Source organism: Cricetulus griseus, chromosome 5 (genome assembly GCF_003668045.3).
Source record: "Cricetulus griseus strain 17A/GY chromosome 5, alternate assembly CriGri-PICRH-1.0, whole genome shotgun sequence".
Classification (NCBI taxonomy): Eukaryota; Metazoa; Chordata; class Mammalia; order Rodentia; family Cricetidae; genus Cricetulus; species Cricetulus griseus.
Window position 1 is genome coordinate 11,094,895 of NC_048598.1, and position 13,556 is coordinate 11,108,450.

The 13,556-nt window shown below is 43.8% G+C and overlaps 1 protein-coding gene across 8 annotated transcripts in view; it reads right to left on the minus strand.

Annotated features, from left to right (window-relative positions):
• Positions 1-8,948, minus strand: part of Taf1a (TATA-box binding protein associated factor, RNA polymerase I subunit A) — a 25,779-nt gene extending 16,831 nt beyond the window's left edge. The window contains exons 1-4 of one of the 8 annotated variants that reach the window (XM_035445260.1): positions 8,289-8,948; positions 7,279-7,414; positions 2,802-2,971; positions 697-810 (exon numbers count right to left, since the gene is read on the minus strand). In XM_035445260.1, coding sequence (XP_035301151.1) covers positions 697-810; positions 2,802-2,971; positions 7,279-7,402 — 408 coding nt within the window. In that variant the 5' untranslated portion in view covers positions 7,403-7,414; positions 8,289-8,948. Of the gene's footprint in view, positions 1-696; positions 811-2,801; positions 2,972-3,549; positions 3,607-7,278; positions 7,415-8,288 lie in introns of those variants that run through there. The other 7 variants (XM_027418766.2, XM_027418765.2, XM_027418764.2 and 4 more) reach the window with 7 other exon arrangements.
• Between the last annotated feature and the right edge of the window lie 4,608 nt (positions 8,949-13,556).

Below are 13,556 nucleotides of genomic sequence, written 5' to 3' on the forward strand. Positions count from 1 at the left end.
CTAAAGCCACAGAGAAACCCTGTCTCGAAAAACAACAACAACAACAAAACAAATGAAAGGAGAGAGGGAGAGGAAGGAAGTTAGAAAGAAAGGGAGGGAGGGAAAGTTCAGATAGTGGTATAGTCCATACTCTGTCATTACACATTTTATGCTTTGCAGGCTGTATGGTTTCTGTCATGTTTATTCCACTTAAGGTCAAGTTCTTATATAACTTTACAGTGTTTATAAACTTCCTAAAGAATGGTGTTTAGTTAGGAGTATATAGAGAAAGGGCTATAATCCTGTGGTATGGTCTCAGTCTCTTTTGCAAAGAACTATTATTAAAGATGGGAATTCGGAGAAAAGGATCTATCCAAACAGCAGAAACGTTACAGCTTTTGAGCATGTTTAAGTTCCTACTTTTTCAGGTTCCCCCACCCCCCAAAATGCCAGCTCAGCTCAAGTAAGTTCAGCAAACCTGTGGAGGTTGGCTGTGTCCACAGGGAGGTGCAGCCTGATTTCTGAAGGACTGGGCTTGGCAGCAGAGACAGATGAGAAGGTGGCTGAAAACCAGAAGTGAGCAGTCCTCACATGGTAGCATTCTCCCCTTCTCTTTTACTCACAGGTCTACCTACTTTCCATGATTTTCTATCTCAGCATCGATACAGGCAATTAAAACACACACACACTGAAAATGCACTGAAACTGCATTCTCACCTTTAAATAATTCAGGACACCAATATTTTTCATTCGGTCAGCAAAGTTATTAAAAGTCTCCACATTGCTTTTGGGATGATAAAATAGAATTTCACTTCCAAGCTTCCAAATGACCTATCAAAGCAGAAATTATAGCAAAATAATGAATCCTTATCTTATCCAGTTTCTTCCTACAAGATTTTGTTCATTTTTCCCCGACTATAACACTTAAAAGCAACTTACACTTCTCCATGGAGGACCCCCCCCCCCCGTCGGACTTTACTGCACTTCACCTAGCACAGCAGCACCCTTTACTAGGTAAAATCCTCACGTCCTGAAATTCTGGTGTACTGATGATGCTTCTGTTGCTGTGATAAAGACCGTGACCACAGGGATCAGGAAGAAGCGTGTATTTAGGCTCACAGTTGCAGAGACTACTCTATGATGACAGCACAAAGGCATGGTGGTGGGAGCAAGAAGCTCACATCTTGAATGGCAAGCATGAAGCAGAAAGCAACCTAGAAAATGTGTGACTTCAAAACTGAAAGTCCACCCCCAGTGACAGACATACTTCTTCCAGTAAACCCCCACAACCGTGCTCCCAGCAGGAACCAGTATCCAAATGCCAGAGCCTCTGAGGGCGTTCTCATTCAAGCCACCACACCAGGTAAGAATAGCAGTGCCATCATTAAATTAGTGCTCTTTAAACGGCATCATTAGGATGCACATTAAATATAAACTTAAAAATCAGTATGAAATGGATTCCTATGGGGCTCAATCTCATCTTCAACCCTCCAAGAGCAGACAGCAGACATGCCCACACTCCCTGAACTTTCAACCATGAGTGAATGTGCTATGTAGGATGTCAATCTAAGAATATTTATCAGAAAAAAAAAAAAAAACTGTCATGAAATATATGTTCTCAGGAATTTGAGCTCTGCTTTTCTCAGGGAGCAAATGTCTATTTCTCTGTCAACCTAAAGTAGATTAATAAAATCAGGTATCTTTAAAAAAACAGAAAAAGTTGCCTGTGCCTCCCCGCTGCTGGGGTTACAGGTGTGCACCTCTACACCTGGCTTTTATACAACAGGACAAGGATGGCTATGAGAGTGAAGGCACTAAAAGAGGCCCTCAGGAAGATGGCAATAGCTGAAGAAAGACCCTTACAAGTAAAGGGGATCAAAGTGAAAGCACATGCCTGCCCTGCTCCATTAAAAGCAAGGGCAGTAAGGCTAGGAAAGAAAAACCAAGTTAGAGCTGGGACCAGATAGGCAGAGCAGGAGAGTGAGCTCATCCTGAGGGAAGTCCACAGCAGTTAGACCATGGCTGGCACTCCAGGGAAATGGAAAGCCATTAGTGTTCTCATAATCAACCATGGTTTGGAGAAGCCCCATCTGCATCATTAGTCAAAAGAGAAATGCAAATCATAACACAAGGAGATTCAGACAAAAGATGGCTGTAAACCTGAGTCTGAGGCTAGCATGGTCTCCAGATCAAGGCTGTCTCAAATAGATGGATAGATGGATGGATGAAATGAAAAGATCAATAAGGATGTGAAAAAATTACAACATTAAATATTGCTGGTAGAAGGCCGGGCATTGGTGGCACATGCCTTTAATCCCAGCACTTGGGAGGCAGAAGCTGGCGGATCTCTGTGAGTTCGAGACCAGCCTGGTCTACAAGAGCTAGTTCCAGGACAGCCTCCAAAGCCACAGAGAAACCCTATCTTGAAAAACCAAAAAAAAAGAAGAAGAAATATAAAGTGGAAAAGCCACTTTGGTAAGGTCCTTGGTAAAACCTTAAGAGATTAAAAACAGTGTTATTATATAACCTACAATTCTACTCATCAGTATATACCAAAGAGAAATTAAAGCAAGCACCATAAAAAACACATACATGAATGTTGAGAGAAACCACTGACTAATGGATAAATAAAATGAGGTATTCCATTCAACAGAATACTGACAGTCAAAGGAATGGATAAGCCAGGTATGGTAGTGGCATGCCTATCATCACCCAAGTAGTCAGGAAGCAGAGGCAGGAGAAACAAAAGGCTACTGTGGGTAGAGCTAGAAGCAAAACTCCCAGCACCCACTGCATCTCCAGCAGACTCCCACTGGGTCTACCTCGGGGGCATTCTGTCTCTTGTAGGTGTCTGAATCTTCCAGGGTCTGTAAGTAACTGTGCATATACTCTGCAGCTTGCTGCCACTGATGCTTCAGCAGGGCTTCTTGGATAAAACTTAAACAAGCACTTGTCGTCTGAGCAAAATCCCTCTTCTTCTTCCCTCCAGTCACTGTAACAACAACAGAAGACTAATTATTCAACTGAGTCCAGTTCAGCTAATCAAAAGACTCAGTCAACACAAGTTTTAACAAGGGCAGCAAGTATTAATGACCCAGCCTACCCCAGAATCAAGCCCACTAACTGAAAACAAACCCTGCCATACACTAGTAGTTTTAGTGCTCTCCTGACCTATGATGGAATGTTGACAGGTAGTCCTGGGCAGATCTTATGCAAGCAGCCACTACTACTGTACATTCAGTCCTCTTCCCAAACTCCTGAAATTAGCTTACATAGAAACTCAAAGGAGAATTTAAAAACCGAGCTGGCCACAGGGTCACATGACTTATCTGAGCACTACACAGACTCAGGCAGGATTGTGAGGCCAAAGACTGAACTACATAAGGAAATTCTGTCTCAAAATAAAATCTAATCCTAATATTAGATATCCTTGTGCTACCATGCTCCCTATAGCTTTTAAAACTGGTTGTTCCTTTACTAAGTAATTTGGATAGAACCTTCCAAAGGAACAGGCCCCAGTATTTTAATGGATAAAAGTCACCAATGCTGCCAGGCGTTGGTGGTACACACCTTTAATCCCAGCACTCGGGAGGTAGAGGCAGGAGGATCTCTTTGAGTTCGAGGCCAACCTGGTCTCCAGAGCAAGTGCCAGGACAGGCTCCAAAGCTACACAGAGAAACCCTGTCTCGAAAAACCAAAAAAAAAAAAAAAAAAAAAGTCACCAATGAAGTCCTAATGAAGTAAGTTTCCAGTAATTTAGTTGTAAAGTCTATAAAGTACTGACAATCTCCTTGTTAACAGTACGTGAAGTTAGTTACAATATTACAAATGAGACAGGTTTTCCCTTCTAACAGATCCTGTTTGGCCAGCAGTCTTTCTTTTTTGTTTCTGTTTTGCTCCTGGTTTCCTGGGACTCACATGGCCCAGGCTGACCTCCAGCTCACTATGTAGCCAGGTATGACCTGGGACTCTCTCTGCCTGGTCTCACACATGCTGGAGTTACAGGTATGCACAGCCATCCCTGACTCTGGGCCCTCATCTTCCAGCAGGACTCTCTTATTTAAGCACGACAAAGACCAACAGGAAGCATGGGAAGGTACTTTTCTAACAGTCTGGGCAGGTGTGGAGAGATGGCTCAGAGGTTCAGATCATGTGCTGAGATTCAGTTCCCAGCACCCATGTCAAGCAGCTCACAATCACCTATAGCTCTTGATCAGGGGATTTGGCACCCTCTTCTGGCCTCCATGGGCATTGCACTCACACCCACATATACGTATACACACAGTAAGAAATAAAAATCTTAGGGACTGGAAAGATGGCTCAATGACAAAGATGGCACTTGCTGCTCTTGCAGAAGACCAGGTTTAGTTCCCAAAGCCACATAGCAACACACATCTGTCAGTAACTCCAGGGCATTCAACACTTTCTTTTAACCTCTGTTGGTACCACATACATAGTACACACACATACATACATACTCTTACCACATAAAGGCCAAAATAAATTTTACACAGTAAAGAAAAAAAAAAAAAAAAAAAAAGAAGAGGCAGCTACAGAGGCTGTAGCTCAGTCGCAGTACAAGCTATGTGCAAGGCCCTGGATTTATCTCAGCATGTCCAAAACAATCCAAAAGAACACAAAATCAATGTGTATATCTGTGCCATAATACACTCCTTCCTAAAACTGATCACCTAGAGAACTACCCCTGTGTTCCAGGCCTATCGTCAGTCAAAACATACATAATACTTGCAGGCAAAGATAAGGCTTATAAGTGAACGATTCTTAGCATTGCCCTTTGCAAGTTAGATGGTTTCCAAAATCTGTCTTGTCAAAACCACGGAGACACTAGTGACTATTTTTTCCCTTGAACTCAGAGATCTGAGAGCCTCTGCCTCCCAAGAGGTAGGTGTCATTTTTTAACAAGATCTCCATCGTTCAATTACACTAGTCAGCTAGCTCAGAAAGGCAGTGAAATCATCCAGCTGCCCTTCCTCTCCGCCAACATCCCAGAAGCCCCCTTTCCCTACACTTTCTGTGTCCTTCTGACTCCCTCTTATTCTCTATGTTTTTAAATAATCCTATGTTCACTTCCTGTCAACTGGTTGCTTGCTCCACCTCTTGACCTACAGTTGACTTTATTTAAATCTGTTTACAATATTCAAGCAGAAAGCTCTTGGATTAAAGATGTGTGCTAGGGCTGAGCCACACCACAAGTAGAAACAGGTTTTTCCAACCTCGGGGTTCACAGTGTGATCATGATCAAATATCCTGCAAAAGGTTAGGATTAAAGGCATGTGCCACCATAACCTGCTTTGACACTAGTAACATTAAGAATGTGTATATATATGTGTGTGTGTATGTAGCCATATATACTTTCTGCAAAAAAGCAGTAGCTTTTCTACTCATCTGTTACTACTTAAAAATCAGTAACAATATATTACATTTCTACATGATTTAGATTTCACTAGATCTATTTTAAAAGTAACCCAATTGCATTTAAAAATCCATCATGTGAAAATTTTTCAATTGCAACTATTAAACTCACAAAACAATCTATATGACACCTTAAGACTGTCAAGTCAGGTTTATAAGTACTGCAAGACAGTACACAGAACATATTTCATAGGGGACATCTAAGTTAGAAACATGATAAAGACTACAGTCCCTCAGCAGGGCATGGTGGTGCATGACTATCACTCCAGCAATCAGATGAAAAAGGCAGGAGGATTGCTGCAAGTTTGAGGCCAACCTGCTCTGTGTAGCAAATTCCAGGCTAGTCAAGGCTGATCAACAAGACCCTGTCCTGAGGAGGCCTGGAGGGGGAAGACTATAGCATAGACCTAATTAATGCACACTACAAACACCAGGATCTGCAGCCTTCAATACTCAAAGAGGTTGTGAAACCAGCAGTACTGGAATTATCTGAAAGCTAATTAGAAACAGAGAAAAGAAAGAGAGAAAGAAGGAGAGGAGAGAAAGATGGGAAGGAAAGGGATGGAGCCTCTCATGCCTCAGCTGGCTCTCTGAAGCAATCACTGCATTTAGTAAGAGCTACTAAGCTGCTTAGATCACAATTCCAGGCAACCAGCCCACAAAACTGGCACAGTATCTGTTCAAATAGCCTTTATCCACCTAAGAGAAGACTGCTCTCAGGCCAAGTTCCATCTACCTCTTTATGTTTAGAAGTACAGGACTTGAGATCAGACAGACCTGATTTGCTTCCTTATATCATTACTTAAGAGTTTAATTTCGCCACAGAGAAACCTGGGGGAGGGGGGGCGAGTTTAATTTCTTTGCAATTCAGTGTCCTCACATTTACTGAGGACTAAATTACTGGGAATATAAAACTAAATGAATTTTTCTTTTTAAATGGGAGCTAAATTCTTGGAGCCAAGAAATGCATGGAGAGTAATAAGAAAAGTGCAGGTTTAAGTGTATTTAAAGGTCTGACCCATGCAGCATTCCACCACGGCTTCTTCATATAGTCCTATAGACGTTAACCCACTAAAAGCATTGTCTGCATCTACATTAGATTAAAAATGAAGAAAGATGCCTTTTAAACCTATTACATCAATGCTATAAGGAACCATTTCCATTAAACTCAACAGAAATTTCCTTAACATTTCCTATGTATGTGCTCCTCAATGAGACCACATTTTCTTCATCTGTACGTCCCCAATATTCTGCCAATGCCAAATACAAGTGCTCAGTAAAGAGAACTATATTCATATATATAAATTTATACATGTGTAGTTCATAATATAGACTGTGTATTATTTTTTAAAAAGGGCCAGGCCATGGTGGTGCACGCCTTTAATCCCAGCACTCAGGAGGCAGAGGCAGGCAGATCTCTGTGAGTTCGAGACCAGCCTGGTCTACAAGAGCTAGTTCCAGGACAGCCTCCAAAGCCACAGAGAAACCCTGTGTTAAAAAACCAAAAGAATAAAATAAAATTTAAAAAAAAAAGCTACTTCTTCTAATTTCCTTTTTGTCTCCAGCTGTAAGAAAGAAAAGGGAAACCCCCATCTAATCTTATTACAATATTAGGCACCCTGATTCACACCTGTAACCCTAGCACCTGGAGACTAAGGCAAGAACAACCAGGAGTTCTAAACCAGCCTGAGCTACATGAAGTGAGTTCCAGGCAAGCCAGGGATAAACAGCAAGACCCTGTCTAACAACAATAACAACAACAGAAATTAAGGGGGAGGAAAAATGACCTGGCTTGGTCATTCACTTTGTAGCTGTGTTCAGTCTCGACACTTAGTTGCATTAAAGTGAAAGTGCTGTCCCACTTACCTACAGTCTCTATTCGCTCCTGAAGCCACGGGAAATGCATTCCTGGATTAGAGAACACAGAGGTTTCTCTCTTGCCATCCTCTGCCAAAGCAAGCTTTGTCAATTCTTCATCGAAATCGCTCATATCTATTCCAAACTGAGAGTATCAGTTAGCGTCAGTACACGTTAACCCACAGGCACCTGACTTGAGCTGAAAAGCAATCTTTTCTTGTAGCAAAGTCACCTGAGCAGCAGGGCCCATTGTATCTGACAGTTCTTTTCAAGGAAACACTGAATCTGTTTAAGTCAACAACAGCCTAAACTCAAGTCACATTTTTTAAAAATAGAAGTCTGGGGACTAGAGACGGCTCAGCAGTGAAGAGCACTTGCTGCTTTTCTAGAGGACCTGTGCTGGTTCCCAGCACCCATGTTCATGATCTTCTGGAACCCTAGTCCCAGGGCATACAACCACCTTCACAACAGAACATAGGCACACACATGCAGGCACACACCCACACATGTAAAATAAAAAGTTTCTAAAATCCATAAAACATAATACTGCAAAGCTCTGAACCAAGAACATACAAAAATGAGACATCCTTAATTACAAAGTAAAAAAGCTAAAGCTACATAAAGAAACTGAAGAATACATAACACAATATAGCAAGTACAGTAACAGCAGGAGCTAGTATTTACTGGGACTTAACTACATACTTAGACTATAAAATATCTAATTTAATCGCAGCAGCAACCCTATTCTCTCCCACTTAGTAATGAAAACTGTAGGACTTGCTGGGTGGTGGTGGCAGAGGAAGGAAGGAAGGAAGGAAGGAAGGAAGGAAGGAAGGAAGGAAGGAAGGAAGGCTGAAGGACTTATACAAAATACGTAACATGACCAAAAGGAGTGAAGACAGGAGTCTAGCAAATGCAGAGCACACAGACTAGCTGGTGTGACCAAAAAAATGGCTAGGAGGTGGGCAGGGGGCCATGGCAAATAAATGACTCTACAAAAGCAGCCATATGCCACTGACCTTGGATTGAACTGTCGAAAGGGTGCAGACCCCAGTTCTGAGTACCTATCCGGTATTGAAGCTTCGGGTACTGCGATTTAGAATTCCACCAAACGCCCCTCCTTTCTGCAATCCTACGGCGCCACCCTGGCTCCGGACACCTTCAGACTGGTCCAGGGTGAGTGCTCTGGCGCTGCTGGTGTGTGTGTGTGTGTGTGTGTGTGTGTTTTCCGCGACGCTGGAGACGGGCCCGGGTCTCGAGCCTGCTGACTGGCAGCAGCGTCTCCCTGCGGCGCGGGAGGCTGAGGGTGCGTGGTTAGTCACCGCGCCGCGGGGAGGGCGCAGGGCCAGCCCCGGGGTGCTGCTCCACCTCACCTGGGGGCGGCCGGCCCCGCGAGCGCGCACTAAGCCTTGTAGGAAAGCCGACTCCACCGTGGGGCGCCAAAGCCTGAAGCGACGCCTCAATTCAGTGAGGTCGGCCCCACGGACGCTGCGGACGCCTGACGCGAGCCCCGAGTCCTCAGACTGGCGGCGGCGGCGCCGCCACGGTAACCTAAACCTCCCGGCCCGCAACTGACGCTCCCAGAACCGCGGGGCGCTCACACAGCTCTCCCCGGCGCCACGCTCGCCCGATCGCACGCCGCGGGCTGTCAGGGAAAACCCTCTCCGGAAGTCCTCAGCGAGCGCTTCCTGTGAGCCTGCGCATAACCAGCCGGCCGGCGTTCGGGTAGCGCGCTGCGTAGCCCCGCCCTCCGTCGGGCGTGGCCTGGGGGGAGAGCCCAAGAGCCTCGCCAGAAGAGGCTTGACCCGGAAGTGGGTGTTAGCTTCCGCCTTCGCCTTGGTTTGGCCCTGATTACACCTTGATCTGTGCCAGCCAGAAACTGGAAGGTTCCCATCGCAAGACCGGAGTGTGGCCAGGGGGTGCATTGCCGATTCTGATTGCTGCTCTGAAAGTTATTTTCATTACAGTTTTTAGCATCTTGCTGCCTTCACAGTTGGAGCAAGAGTCCGTGTTTCGCTTATCAACGTGGAGTGTTCTGGCGATCGGCCTGGAGTCCGCTCTCAAGAGGGACATTGGCAGCCGTGTATTGATTATGGAGGTGGATAGTGGAATTGCAGTGTCGTATGAGAAGGGGGACGCTGCGAGGGAAGATGACCCTGAAGACTGGCCTGAGATGTTTGGAAAAATACTCTGTGAAGGACTGATCGGTTAATGGGCAGATTATTACACAGATGTGAACAAGCATTAATGAGTAAAAGCTAAAGGGAGGCAACCTTAAAGTCATTGGGAAAAAAACAATAGTTCATAGTTAAGGCTGCATAAATGATGCAATGGATTCCTCCTAAACTCCGAATTTACTGCTTGAAAATAAGAGTCTGAGTTCCATGGAAATTAGCCGGTCTATCATTACTCCTTGCCCTTAAGCCTGTTTTGGTTTGGTTTTGTTAGAACCCCGGAAAACCTCAGGCCTCCAGGGTCTCAGCCCAGGACTGTGGTCACCCTAATCACCAGGCAGATTCGAAAGCTTGCTGCAAACTGCACAAGGCTTTATTGTTTAACGAGCTCGGATAGCAAAGACAGCTCGAAGAGTCTGCATAGAGATCTTATAGGGCAGCAATAAGGGGAGTGTCTAGGGGTACACACAGGCTCAGGATTGGTGTGCCTCCAGGCTTGGAGGGCTTGCCCTGTGTTGATTGGCCAACTGGTTGTTATGGCCCATAGGCCCTCCCAGGGTGGTTGCCATGCTCTTCAAGCCATTGCTGTGCACTTGTCCATAAAGCACACCCAGAGCCGTAAAGCATAGCGCCACCAGCTAACTTCTGATTGGTTCCTTGCCACAGGCAGGCATCTGACTTTCTAGTGACTAGGACAAGGTCATGGCAAGCACGTGTTACTGTCATGTCTGCCGAAATGGGGAGCTGGTCCCTTCAGTTTGTTTGGGTATTTTTTTGGTGGGGGGGAGGTCAAGACAGGGTTTCTCTGTGTAGCTTTGGAGCCTGTCCTGGAACTAGATCTTGTAGACCAGGCTAGTCTTGGATTCACAGAGACCCACCTTCCTCTGCCTCCAGAATCCTGGGACTAAAGATGTGCTCCACCACCGCCTGCCTTAACCCTGCTATTTTTGTTGTTGCTGTTTTTGTTTTGCTTTATTTTGGATTTTCTGAGACGAAGTCTCTATATAGCCCGAGCTATTCTGGAACACACTATGTAGTTAAGGCTGACCTAGAACTCAATGATCAATAGATCTCATAGAGTTCTGCCTTTGTCTCCCAAGTGCTGGGGTTAAGGGTATATGCCACCCATGCCTTGCCTTTAAACCTGTACTTTAACTACAGGCAAAGCTAAATTAAATAATGATGTCACACACTAAGTGATTAGTTTGCCATCGGGAAGCTTGTTCATCAAAATGAATCAACTGATTTTGTTTGTTCATGCTCATAAAAATAGGCAAAAAAGTCATCCATGGTCGAACACACCTTTAATCCTAGCACTTAGGAAGCAGGGACAGGTGGATCTCTTAGTTTGAAGCAAGCCTGGTCTACAGAGTGAGTTCCAGGACACATCCAGAACTACAAAAAAACCCTATTGTAGGGGATGCTGTAGCCATGCCTACTTAGGGGCTGGCTACAGCATCACCTACAATTCCCCTTTTGCTACAGCATCCCTACACCCTGTCTCAAAAAGGGGGGGGGGTGTTGTTCTGATGTCAAAGTTTGACATTAGGAGATAAAAGTGAGGAAATCCATTGTCTTCATATTGTTTACACACTACTTCTCTTACCCACAGTAAATTTTTTTTTTTTTTTTTTTGGTTTTTTGAGGCAGGGTTTCTCTGTGGCTTTGGAGACTGTCCTGGAACTAGCTCTTGCAGACTAGGCTGGTCTCAAACTCACAGAGATCTGCCTGCCTCTGCCTCCCGAGTGCTGGGATTAAAGGCGTGCGGCACCAATGCCCGGCCCCCCACAGTACAATTCTGAGTGAGAATGTGTTGAGAAGGAGCTTTCTAGACTCAAACCTAGAAGAATGGATGTAACAAAGGAGAGGAAAATATCCTCACAGTTGCTTTCCTCCAAAGAAGCAACTTAATCATGGTAATGAACTACATTTTCTAAAACCTTTTGAGGTGTCTTGGAAAATATTATTCCCGTGAACCTTTTCTATAGAAAAAAAGCTAAACATAATCAAGTAATTGAAAAACAAACAACACTGCATCATAATAGTTTGGGTTAAAAGAGAATGTGGCAAAAATAGAAGTATATAAAACAAAGCCAACTTGCATGATAGGTATAGAGAAAACTTTATCCAACTCTAGCTTCCCTGAACTACATGGGCAAGGATCCTACACTAGGCTGAGACCTGGGGAGAGACTGCTCTAAAAGGCACAAGTTCACTCCATCCCCCTCACCCCCCCCCCCGCCTTATTTGGTACCCCCAAGCCACCATGGAAAGAAGCCCAGGCTAGCCTTCTAGACAGAGAGAATGGCTGAAAAAAAGAGCTCCTGGCATATTAGCGTAATAAAGAACACACTAGCATCACTCAGCACCTCAGTTCTAGGCACACGAGGAAGTTAAAAAGGTGGTCATCTCTGATTTTAGAGCAGTTATTGGCTGAAAACCACCACATGAGTGGTTCCAGTTCAACAATAGGTGTAGCAGAATCGAGCTAAACCCTACACAAACTCCCATTTCAAATGGTCTGATAAAATGGCGGTTATCTTTAGATAACAAGTTTTGGTGATTTGGGCTAAATAACCATAACGAAAGTGGTACTATAGCAATTCTAGCCCAGGGCTTTAAGATGCTTTACACTTTTGGCTTTTAGTGCAAAGGAGGACTCCAGTCAACAAGTTTAAGATTCATGACTGAATAATTTCACTGAGACACAGGTCTATTTCAATCAGTTTAGTCACGGACAACAAAACTACCAGGCAATGAAATGAAGCTATTTTAACCCAACACATAGTTGAAGGAATTGATGTGATTGACCCCAGCCAAGACTAGAAGACCATTCGACTAAGTCCAGACAAAGCAGAATAGGGAGAAATAAATGATGGTGTTAAGCCACTAAATATATTACATAGCGTAGAATAAGTGTTATCTGTTTCCACATGGTGAGTCAGCCTTAATTCTTGAGCTCTCTTTAGCATAGCTAGTAGTGAAATGTCTTTGTTTTTCATTTCAGCTTTGAAGAATATTTATACTGGACCAGCAGGGGGGTTTGTTTTGTTTTGATTTTGGTTTTGTTTTGGGTTTTTGTTTGTTTGTTTTTTGTCGTTGTTGTATTTGGTATCAGCTCTTTAAATCTTCCCATTGACTTTTAGTCTCATTGAGACTAAACTTTAACTGTTTTTACTGATCGGCAGTGTGTCTGTTTGTCTTTGGTTGTTTTCATCCCCCCCTCACTTGATTATTTATAGGTAGTAGAATACTGATCTATGTGTGAATCTTTTCATTATATGTTATATGTACTGAGTCTCCTAGACTCATCAGTTTTTTGTTTGTTAATTGGTAATTTTTTTTTTTTTTGGTTTTTTGAGACAGGGTTTCTCTGTGGATTTGGAGGCTGTCCTGGAACTTGTAGCTCTTGTAGACCAGGCTGGTCTCGAACTCACAGAGATCCTCTGCCTCTGCCTCTGGAGTGCTGGATTTAAAGGCGTGTGCCACCAACACCTGGCCGGTAATTTTTTAAACCAGTTTTGCCTCAAATTTCTGTTCAATTATGTCCCTGCTTTCAAACACTTTAAGTATTTCTTTTTTGGGGGCGGGGGTTGAGACAGGGTTGCTCTGTGGCTTTGGAGGCTGTCCTGGAACTTGCACTTGTAGACAAGGTTGGTCTCAAACTCACAGATTCTCTGCCTCTTCCTCCCAAGAGCTGGGATTAAAGGTGTGCGCCACCAATGCCCAGCCACTTTAAGTATTTCTAATTATATATTTGTAATGACAATAGTATTAAGAGATTCATTTTTTTCTTTCTGATCATTAGATCTGATACTTCCTATTGGTCTATTTTAAAATTGACTCTTGGTTAGTTGGCAGTGTAGAATCTTCTGATAAGCCTATTTCATTATTTTTTTCACTTAAAATGCTGCTTATTATTTGAATCTCTTTTTTTTTCAAAAGAAAGGTTTCACTTATATGTTGATAACACCCTATTTGTTCATTATAATTATACTTTCCACTGAGTCTTTGGAGTAATCCCCCCCCCCCCCCCGACACAAAGTCTCACTGTGTAGCTCTGGCTGTCCTGGAACTCACCAATGCCCGGCCCACTGTGTACTCTTAACAGCT